The sequence below is a fragment of the Carlito syrichta genome, unplaced genomic scaffold (assembly GCF_000164805.1).
Source record: "Carlito syrichta isolate Samal-C Ts95f unplaced genomic scaffold, Tarsius_syrichta-2.0.1 Scaffold308850, whole genome shotgun sequence".
Lineage (NCBI taxonomy): Eukaryota > Metazoa > Chordata > Mammalia > Primates > Tarsiidae > Carlito > Carlito syrichta.
Window position 1 is genome coordinate 271,719 of NW_007252946.1, and position 11,753 is coordinate 283,471.

Sequence of the window (11,753 nt, forward strand, 5' to 3'; positions counted from 1 at the left end):
ATATAGTTATCATTTTTGTGGTGAGAATGCTTGACACTCTATGTTTTCAAGAGTACAGTATCTCATCATTAACTATAGTCAGCATGCTATACAATAGAGCTCTTGAACTTGTTCCTCTTATCTAGCTGTAATTAAACATCCTTTAACCAATATCTGCCTGGCCCACCCTGCAATTACCTCACTTCTTATAACCATCAATCTACTCTCTACTTCTATGAGATCAGCTTTTTTTTTTTAGCTTTCTCATGTGAGAACATGTGCTATTTGTCTTTCTGTGACTCGCTTATTTCTTTTAACATAATGACCTCCAGTTCTATCCAATTTGCTGCAAATAACTGGAATTCATTCTTTTTTAGGGCTGAATAGTATTCACGCACGCGCGCGCGTGTGTGTGTGTGTGTGTGTGTGTGTGTATCCATTTGTCTGTTGATAGACACTTAGACTGATTTCATATCTTTGATGCTGTGAATAGTGCCACAATAAACATAGGAGTGCAGGCATCCCTTCGATATAGTGTTAGATATACTGATTTCTTTCCGTATATCCGTAGTGGGATTGCTGGATCATATGTTTGTTCTATTTTTTGTATTTTAAAGAACCCACATACTGTTTTCCATAATGGCTGCACCAATTTATATTCCTACCATCAGTGTCTTTAGTTTCTCTTTCTTCTACAACCTTGTGCATACTGGTGTCTTTTGTCTTTTTGATAATGGCCATTCTAACAGGAGTGAGGTGATATGTCATTGTGGTTTTGATTTACATTTCCCTGATGATTAGTAATGTTGAGCGTTTTTCATATATCTGTTGGCTATTTGTATTGTCTTTTTTTGAGAAATGTCTATGCGTGTCTTTTGCCTGTTTTCAAGTCAGGCTAATTTTTCTATTGAGTTGTTTGACTTCCTTATATATTTTGGATATTGACCTCTTGTCAGATAGTCTGCAAATATTTTTTCCCACCTGGTAGGCTTTCTCTTCACTCTGTTGATTGTTCCCTTCCGGTGCAGAAGTTTTTTAGTTTGATTAATCCCTTTAGTCAATTTGTGCTTTTATTGCCTGTGCTTTTGGGGTCATATCCAAAAAATGATTTCAAAACCGATATCATTTGTTTTCTTCTAGTCGCTTCATAGTGTCGTGTCTCAAATTTAAGTCTCTAATCCATTCTGAGTTGATTTTGTAGATGGTGAGACACAAGATCTCTTTACTCTGTTGCCTTTTTGCTCTGCAGAGTATACCTTACTGCACCAAAGTTATTAGTTTGATGTTGTCCCTTTTGTCAGTTTTTCTTTTGTTTCTTGTAACTCTGGTTTTATAACATTTCTCCTTTTTTTTTTAAAACCAATGATGAAATGTTGAAGCTCAGTTAAGTAAGATTCCCAAACTCACTCAGTTGAGAATCAGCAAAGCCAGAATTCAGATCCAGATCCCTTAGGAAAGAATGAAGTCAGGTGACATGAGAGGTAAACAGAGGAAATGCTAGTTCATACATGTGGCCAGAAAAAAGCATCTGTGTTTTCTGTGTCCTGTCCTTGCCCTAGGTGACCACTCACCCAGGTCACAGAAATGGGGTCTAGTAACTTTTCACGTATTTCCAAACCCTGTCCTAATTTGCCTAGGAGACAAATGAACAGTAGCTCAGAAATTTTGAATTTCAGAATTCAGCCTCAGACAACTACCTTATTTTCAATGATCTCCTTTCCTTTCAGGAGGCTTTGGAATGGGAAGCAAGTCAGCTGCCACCAGTCCAACAGGGTCCTCGCATGGTACTCCCACCCATCAAAGCAAACCCCAGACTCTGGATCCTTTTGCTGACCTTGGGACGCTAGGTACACACTCATCTGATTAAGACAAAAATAACATTTACTTATAGCTACAAATCCTCAAGTCTAAATCTTGGATGTTGCAATAAGCTGGTATTGTCACCTGGGACCTAAAATAATGTGTATATATTTTTTCATTGTAAAGATATGGGGTACAATTCAGGATTAGGTATACAAGTGGTCATCATACAGGTAAAGTTTGGGCCTCCCTTTGGTCTCTACTTGGCCTGGTTTGAGATCAGGTACCTTTATTGATGTTATGTGCCCCTCCCACGCCCTCCCCTGGCAGTGTCCCGCTACTGCCAATCTCTTTCTTATAGTAAATAATGTGTGTTCTTAAGCTAGTTTCTGAAACTTGAGGTTGTTTTTTCAAAAAGGAAGCAGGCATCAGATATTGGGTTGGAAATCATCTCTATTAATTCATTTATCCAATGCCTAATTTCGAATTAGTTGCATAAATAAAACAAGAGCTTCCAGGAGCACATGACAATAGAGATTGGCTGCAGCAAAAGTAATGTGTGAGGAAATGGTGTGGGATGAGGCTGGTCAGATAGACTCATGCCACGTGTGCTTTGCAGAACCTCACTGTGATGCTACGGTATCACCTGTGAGATCCTTGCACCATCATGTTCCTCCTCCCTGTTAACTACAGTGCTGTCTGGTCAGTTTGTAAAACTCTGTACAGAAAATAGGCTGTTGTCTGTATGGTACTTCTGGAAAACTTTTCACCATATATTAATGGTTGTTACAGGATAAGTATTCTGTGAGCGAGTGAGTTTGGTAAACCCTGGGTTCAATAGATTTTGATTAACAGGGATAGAGTAACGAGGGTTCCCAAACCTGTTTCACCAAGGAAACATTTTTCAGGGAGTGCATTGGACTACTGTGTCCTGAAACCTTTTCTTCCTCCTCTTTCCTTCCTTCTCTAGGGCAATACAGAGGTGTTAAATAAGGATGGGTTACTCCTGACACAAAGGTTTATGTTGGCCATGTTGACAGGTGATGTTCTCAGAAAGCCCACTTGAGGCATTTAGAGCCAAGTCGTCTGCAGGGAACGTGAGCAATAATCGTGTCAGAAAGTTGACCTTCCGTTATATACTCTTTAAATTCTTATTTTTCTCTTTTAAGGACTCTCAAAATTATTGTACATGGTCATCATTTTCCCTGCTCTTCTTTGTATCTTAATGTAAGTTTCAAAAAAAAAAAAAAAAATTTTTTTTTTTATTTTTTGAGAAAACAGGATTTATTGAGAGGACAGAAAAGCTCCCAGAGCAAGAGGGGATCCAAGGGGGCTGCCCAAGTTTCAAATGTGAAAGTAATAAATAACATTAGGTGAAATTCTACTTAAATCTCATTTATTACTCATTTTTATGCATTTATTCATCCAACAAATATTTACTAGGTGCCTTCCAAGTTCTAGCACTATTTTAATAAAAACCAAACAAACAAACAAACAAACCGAAACAAAGCTTCTGCCTTAATAAAATTTATATTCCAGGTGAGGAAGGCAGGGGGGAGGGGGGAGGGGCACATAACATCAATAAGGGTGTCAGATCCTAATCCAGGCCAAGTGAGGTCCAATGGGAGGCCCAAAACGTCACCTGGACCTAAACCACTTATGTACCCAATCCTGACTTGTACCCTACAACTTTAAAAGAAAAAAAGAAATAATCTGTAGCCTCAAGTTGCAATTAGAGTAAAGTGCATGAGTTTTTCACAAACAAAACAAAACAACAACAACAATAACAAAATATATTCTTCAAGGGGCAACAGTCAATGAATATATAATATAATGTCAAATAATAAAAATAGCAGTTAATGTTTACTGGAGGGTCTTGCTATGTGCCAGGCATGGTTTTGAGTGTTTTACTTATATCATTGCATGTAATCTGCGTAATCTTTTGAAGTAGGGACCAGGAAAACCCTCATTTTGCAGATGAGGGACCTGGGACACAAAGTGTTAAGTAAGATGTCCAAGTCACGAAGTTCAACCCCAAGAAATCTAGCTCTGGAGCTTGCAGTCACAACTCTCATGCTAAACGCTATGGGGAAAACAAATAAGGAAAAGGAAAATACAGGGAGTGGAAGGAGATGGTAAATGATGTGGTCTGGAACGTTATTCTAGATAACAGGTGGTTAGCGAGCCCTCTCTGAGAGATGCTCTCTATAGAAAGCTCTCTGTAAGAGTCTAATGTCAGCATGTTGCATTTACTTGTCATGTCTTTTTAGACGCTTTCAACCTGGAATCATTCCTCAGCCTCTCTTCATCTTTCATGTTATTGATATTTAAAGGATATGGGCCAGCTGAGAAAGTCTCTATTTGGGTTTGGTGTTAATTTTACTCACTGTAAGCTTTCTTCACTGTAAAGTTACCATTTTCCCTTTGTAATTAGTAAGTAATCTAGGGAGATATTTAGAGACTATCCTATTTGAGGTAATCCTATTTGAGAATATCCCATTTTCTATCTGACTTTTACCCAATGGTCTTAGCATTCATTAATGATTCTTGCCTGAAGCAACTGTTGCTATGATGCTTACAAAATTGTAATTTTCTAGTTGTATTCTTCTTTCTACATATATTGGCATTTTACTTTATAGAAGAATCTCCTATCTGTTATCTACCAATCAATCACCATCATCATCTATATCATCTTTATCATCAGAATGGATTCTTTTTTGGTTCAGTAGTTATCATCCATTACTGTCATTGTTTACTTTGATGTTCTCATTGCCCTTGGTTTGATTTATGAAAGCCCCTTGTTCTGGCTTCTATATCCTTTTCATTTGATTTCATTATTTTTGGAGAATGTTTTTCCTTTATGGTACAACAAGATATTCCAGGCTTAACTTTTTTCACTCTGGTTCTAGAAGCAGTCACTCTCCAAGAAACCCTCATTCCTTTTTGTGGTAATGGCATTTAGAAACCAAGATCTGTGGGCTAAATATGTTCACTGTTATTGGAGCATCAGACTCTACCTTTCATGAGACAAATGAAAGATGAGTCAACATAGATATATACAATTACATTCCAATACCATAGGGCTCTTCCTTGCCTTCTTCTAGTCCATATGTATGTCTTTCATTTTCTTGAATTGCAGCATTGACAGTCACACAACAAAAATAATTTCAGAATAGCTACACTCATATCACTAAAAAAGACAAATCTGCTTGAGCAGTTCAAGAACTTTTTGTCATTTTTTGAAATGCAGTAATTCTTTTGTTCTTTTCTTCTTCTTCTTCTCCTTCTCCTTTTCCATCTCCCTCTCCTTTTCCTTCTCCTTCTCCTTCAGTTGGAGTCTCACCCTGTTGCCCAGGCTGGAGCGCAGCAGCATGCTCACAGCCACCCCAGCCTTGACCTGCTGGGCTCAGACGAGCCTTCCGTCTCAGCCTTCCAAGTAGATGGAACTACAGGCATGCACTACCACACCCGGCTATTTTTTTTTTAATTGTAGAGACGAGGTCTTGCTAAGTTGCGCAGGCTGGTCTTGAACCCCTGAGCTCAAGCAATCCTCTCACCTCAGCCTCCCAAAGTGCTGGGATTATAGACTTGAACCACTACATCTGGCTGAAAAGCAGTAATTCTTCCCTAAAGAATTTCTAAATCTCCCCATTTTTAAAGCCACATAACAGAAAAATTAAGTGACTTTCCTAAAGCCGCACAATGAACAGATTATATAAATGAGAACTACCAGCCAGAATTTTCGACTCCTTAAGGCAAGTGCTCTGAGAGGAAACATTTAGCTTCCAAATTCTACAGCTGCTGTTAGAAAAGACAGATCATGTCCTTCGCCTAAGGTCTTTTCACATTAAACAATTCTGACACCAACACCAGCACCTTGGTTCCTCCCATGGATATTCTGATATGATTAGTCTGGATGTGACTTGGGTCTAGGAACTTTGGAGAGCTCCCTGGGGGCCTCCTCTGTGACATAGCAACGGCAACACAGCTGGAAAGGGGCCAGCAGGCTGAAGATGCTTACAGGTGTCCTCAGATCACCTACATCAAAGTCCAGGGCGGTGGAAAGGGCTGGCAGAAGTGGTTTCTAAGCTGAGACCTGTGAGATGATTTGGAGGTGGACCAGGGAAGAGTGCCAGGCAGGTCGAAGGCGTGTTTCCAGGCCCCACCGCCAGCAAGAGCAGGGGTTCTGGGGTCTGTGGCAGGAGGGGCAGGAAGAGACGGACTGGACAGGTGGGCTGATTCACGAGTGACCTCAGAAATGGTTTGGTCTTCAACCTGAGTGCAGGTTGAGGAAGCAGTTGGCTTTGCTACTTAGGAAGCCGGCTCTGGATGCATCGTAGAGAACCAGGAAGGAGGAGGGCGAGAGTGGGCGAGGAAGAGCCGGCTGCAGGCTGCTGCCAGGCAAGGTGAGGACGCTCTGAATTTGGAAATGGCAGAAGAAGAACCGCCTCGTATTTAAGAGAGGGAATCAATAGAAATTGTTCATTGATTCAAGGGAAAATTGAGGGTGAGGAGAATTTTAATTCCTCCCAGATACCCGGAAGTCTTAGAAACTCTGGAGCAGAAGCAGGCTAAGAGGTTAGAGCAGGAAGGGGTATCAGTTCAGTTCATCGGGATGGTGAGTGTCTTCCCTTGAGCAATAATCCCTCATTCACTGGGTATTTTTGAGTACTTTCTATGTGGTAGGCATTCGGGATATCATAAAGAATCAAGGCGGATAACTCTTTGGAGATTACAGTATAGTGGGAAAGAGAAACCTTAATCAAATGTGAAACATCCATGCCTGTGGGGGCTCCACAAAATGGAGCATTAAAAAAAAAAAAAGACTCCCCGGGTGATTCACATGCACAGTCAAGGTTGAGAGCCACGGCTTTAGCTTTTAACGAGGGTAGCGGCGGCTCCCGGCTTCGCTACTGCTTTGTATTTCTGTCAGTTCTCTGCTTCAATAGCATGCACAATGAGAACTGCCGAGCATGGATAGGACATATTCTGGAAGGGTAGGCATCAGAAGGACCCACAATGTGGATAAGCCCCATGATCGCACAGTCAGCATCTGCCCTTTCACCTGTATCTGCAGCCTGATGTAGAGATGCCCGAGAGCGTTTCACAAAGGAATGAACAAAGGACAGGGTGGCGGGAAGGCTTTTTAAAAAATCTTTTCCATATTTACCACATTTTAAAATAATGAATATGTATATTTAGAACCAAGTAAGCTTCCCTACATGTAAGAGGAGACCCCAGTGTAGAGTGAATACCCAGCCTAGGGTGTGTGTGGGTGTGGGTGTGTGTGTGTGTGTGTGTGTGTGTGTGAATATGCTGTTGGCAGAAGGGCCCAGGAGGAGGGCCTTCATGCTGTGAGTTCTGGAGTGGCAAGCTTGAGGACAAGCCCTGGTGTTTCCTTGTCCTATTACAAAGTACTTATCGATCCCTTTTGATGTATGAGGAGTGTGCTTGGCACATGAGCTCACAGTATTTTATGATATATCCTACCTCTAAGTTGGCTTAATTCAGGGGTTGTGAAGCACCTTCCCAGAATTGTTGTGTCTTTACAGTATAGTTGTGATACAGACATAGTTTTGAGTCCACAGATAAGGAAACGGAGGTTTAGAGGAGTAACGTTTTCTACCTAACTCTAGAAGAGCAAAGATCTCTATATCCTGTTTTCAGCGATATTCCCAGTGCTCAGCACAGTACCTGGCACATAGTGGATGCTCAGCAAATACGGAGAATGAATGAATGTGTGAATGAATGATGAATGAGTAACAGAGCCAAGACTCAGAACGACTCCGGATTCAGTGACCATGATACAACATTGCCAGTGGGAAAGGCAGGGAAAGGGGGTCCAAGGATGAATGAGATGGAGCTACCTATAGAAAGCAGGGACGGTAAGGGACGAGTTGTAGTGAAAGGCCTAGAGAGCTGGGGAGAGCTAGGGATTATGGGCACAGCCAATAAGCATGACTTTTTTTTTTTTGAGCTGGAGTCTCACTCTGTCGCCCAGACTGGAGTGCAGTGGCCGCTCCTGGCCACCGCAGCCTCGACCCACTGGGCTGGCTTCCGCCTCAGTCTTCCAAGTAGGCGGAATTACAGGCACGCATTACCACGCCCGGCTGATTTTTTGATTTCTTGTAGAGATGAGGTCTCGCTGCCCAGGTGGGTCTCGAACCTGTGGGCTCAGGCAATCCAGTCACCTCAGCCTCCCAAAGGCACGGCCACTGAGCCCGGCAAGCATGACTTTTGTAGGTAGGATGCATGTGGCGAATTCCCAGCCCGTCAACCGGCTGTGTGATCATGAGTATTTCAAGAAACCTCTCTGAGCCATGATTTCCTCATCTTTGAGGTAGGGTCAGTAATACCAACTTACCTCCTCAGGATGCTGTATGGATTAAAGGTCGATATGTACATAAACTCATTTTGCAAACTCTAAAGAGCTATATGCATACATTAGTTATTTGTTATCACTGTTACTTTAAGCTTGTTGTGTGAAAGGGTCTTTGGAGACACCACATTTCAGTTTCTCATTTTACCTCTTGAAACACAAGCCACGGCTGGTCTTTATACTTTGGAAACAGCCCAGCATGTATGAAGTGAATGTTAAAACGTCTGGAGATTATGGGACCAGGATTCTACTGAAATCCCTGGCACAATAGAATATCATCTTTAAAAGTTTGAATAAGATTCTTTGTCTTGGTTCAAAGTTTGTCAGAATGTTGGCTGTTTTTGCTGTCCTGCAAGGAAGTGCAAGTATACGAAAGTGAAGCCTACTTGTGAAATTGCAAAGCATCTTTATTTACTCCTGGGCACCATGCGTATACGTATAACAAACAACGATGAATCCTGATTGTCGAAGTTTAAGTAGCATCTTAATGAGTGAACTGACTGTTTTCTCCCTCATTCCTGTTATGTAGTAGTTTTTATTCTAGTGAAGAAACAGGATCTGCTTAGAAGGTGGGAGGGCTGGAAAGGGTAGCATCGTGGTGAGAGCCAGGGCTCTTCTGCCTTGGACGCAAAGATCTAGACTGTAGCTTCAGTTCAGCCACTAGCCGTGTGCCTTTGAGATAGTAAAATGAGGCGAAAGCGTACCTAAAAGGGTCATTGTGGGGATTAAGGGAATAATAAAAAGGCCTACAAAGTATTTACCTATTAGGAAGGTCAGTGATGCCATCGATCAAGGCAGTTTCCACTAAAGTCATTGCCAGCGGTATCTTGAGACACAAGAGTGAGCGGCCACCCCAGAGAGCCTTACCTTCTTTCTCCCTTTTTTCCTGTAGGCAGTTCTTCATTCGCCAGCAAACCGACCACACCAACCGGGCTGGGCGGAGGATTTCCACCTCTCAGCTCGCCGCAGAAAGCGTCTCCCCAGCCTATGGGTGGAGGGTGGCAGCAGGGAGGTGGCTACAGCTGGCAGCAGCCACAGCCAAAGTCGCAGCCCGGCCTGCCGCACTCGTCTCCCCAGAACAGACCCAACTACAACGTGAGCTTCTCGGCCGTGCCCGGGGGCCAGAACGAACGGGCAAAGGGCTCCGCGAATTTGGGTAAGGATGCTGGCGTGGGAGCTAGCGACAGGGTGGCCTGTGTGTGTTGTCGTAACGCCTGGGTGTGTATGTCTGAAGGAGACAAAAAACAATTCAGCAGTTTCCGAGGCAATCTTATAGGTGTGGAGACACAACGGGATCCTCCAGCGCTGTACTTGGGGCATCCTGGCTTGAGCCCACACTCCTAATCTTTATGCCACAGGCCCACTTGTCTCTCTCCAGCCTGGACCCCGATGGAGGCCAAGGACTGCGTCTTATCCGCCATGTTATCGTTAACATAGAGTAGGCTCTAAATGAATGTTGAGTGGATGCGAGTGGAGCGGTGGATGGATCTTAATGCTGTCTTTCCTTTGGAGAAGGGATAGAAGAAAAAAGTTGGGGACTTTTTGAGCCCTGGGATCCCAATTAGAGAAGTGCATGTTTTTTGGACGTTTGGTCTTTCTTGTGCTCTGGTTGGCCGATTCATGAGATCAGCAGAGAACCTTGATGATGTCAGTACTTGAGGCTGAAGGATCATCTGGGTGGATTTCTTGACAATGTGTGGAAAATGATATTTTTGCATAGCAGGGATGGTTCATGTGGGGTTTACTAAAAGGCTGTTCCGGTGTATTTTACATCTCAGTTGATTCGGCAAGACCCTCCAGGGAAGTATATAAGAACAAGATTCAGGAACAGGACTTTCTTTCTGTAGAACATGGAAAAGGCAATGCTTCTACTTTTCCAGTAGCAGTGGTTTACTGTTTATTGAGTACTTACTACGTGCCAGGTACTACCTTAACACTTTGATGTACAATCGTCCTCCCTTATTTGCAGTTTTATCTTCTGCAGTGCTAGTTATCTGCAGCCAACTGTGATCCAAAATATTAAATGGAAAATTCCAGAAATGCATAATTCATAGGTTTTTGAGTTTGTGCTTTTATGAGCAGCATAATGACACCTGGCACCTTCCTACTCTGTCCTGGTTGAGATGTGAATTGTTACGTAGGAGGCGTCTCATTTATCAGATGATAAAAACATAGTACCGTTTATAGAGAGTCCAGGACTATCCTTGGTTTCAGACATCCTCGGGAGTCTTGGAACATATTCCCTATGGAGAAGGAGTGACACCTGTATTGTTTTCTATCATCTTAAAAACCAACCCCATGTGTACACAGGGAATCTGTGACACAGATCGATCATTGCCTACATTAATATAGCTTGTAAGTACTGGAGCTGGGATTTGAACCCTGTCAGTCTGGCTCTAGAACCCCTACCCTTAACTGCCACATTCTACTGGCTAGAGCACAGGTGCCTTGGCATGCCACTAGCAGGTTAGGAATTCTGTTGTTGGGACTGTGTAACATCATGTTTGTTATTTGGCTAGGAGGGGCTCTTCCCCGAACAGTTCCATAGCATCACGTGGCTTCCCCTCTGTCTTTTTCGAGTAGATACAGAGCGAATGGCTTCAATATTTATGGAGCATCTTCAGTGCAGAAAACATTGAGGATTCAGCAGTGAACAGGACAGACAAAATTCCCGGTCTCAGAGCGCTTCCATTTCAATGTGTGTGTGTGAGTGTGTATCCAGAACGTCTCACAGTTTAAAGATAGTAAATGGATTTCAACTCAGAAACAGATTTTGGTTGATTGGCAGGGACTGCAAGGACTGTTGTGTTTTGGTTCTATTTTGTTTTAATTTAACGGACATTTAGATAGGCAGGCACTATTCTAAGCACTCAAAATGTGAACGTATTCTTTCTCACAACAACCCTATGAGGTAAGTCATATTATTAACACCATCTTCATTTTACAGATGAGGAAAACATAGAGACATAGTGATGATAAGTAACTTGCCTGCTAGTAAGCCGTAGAGCTGGAACTCAATCCTGGGAACTTTGGGTCCAGAGTTTTTTCTCTTTATCAACACCTCTCCAAACAGATTGAGAGAGGTTGTGAGGCCACAGCCAGGCTTGACAGGAAAAAGCACTGCGATAGACTGAAATATAGCTAGGTGTGGGAAGGGAAGTGGTGGCATGCATGGATTTCAAGTACCAAGCCCAGGTCCTAGCCCCATCATGGATGCTAATTAGTAATGGCTGGGAAAAATCATGAGTATCCTCATCTAAAAAGAGGGTCCCGTAGAAATGGAATTGGATTTAGTTTAATCATCCAGAATCTAGTTCTGTCCTTGCCATGTACATGTTCTGTGACTCTGGACAGATTCATTTTCCTCATCCGTAAAATGGGTACAAGAGTCTCTTATACTTACTTCTCACAGGGTCAGTGTGAGGGTTAAGGAGCTTAGTGCATATAAAAACATCCTGACAATTCTAACTGCTATGACAGTGTTTAAGAATAAAAACTATAATGATTTCTTTTTTTTTTCTGAGTTGGAGTCTCACTGTCGCCCAGACTGGAGTGCAGTGGCCACTTCTGGCCACCGCAGCCTCGACCTGCTGGG

At 42.6% G+C, this 11,753-nt stretch overlaps 1 protein-coding gene across 2 annotated transcripts in view; it reads left to right on the forward strand.

Annotated features, from left to right (window-relative positions):
• Window positions 1–11,753, forward strand: part of DNAJC6 (DnaJ heat shock protein family (Hsp40) member C6) — a 161,762-nt gene that overhangs the window by 142,412 nt on the left and 7,597 nt on the right. For both annotated transcript variants that reach the window (XM_008066164.2, XM_021716620.1), the window contains exons 15-16: window positions 1,707–1,826; window positions 9,051–9,314. In XM_008066164.2, coding sequence (XP_008064355.1) covers window positions 1,707–1,826; window positions 9,051–9,314 — 384 coding nt within the window. The remainder of the gene's footprint in view (window positions 1–1,706; window positions 1,827–9,050; window positions 9,315–11,753) is intronic.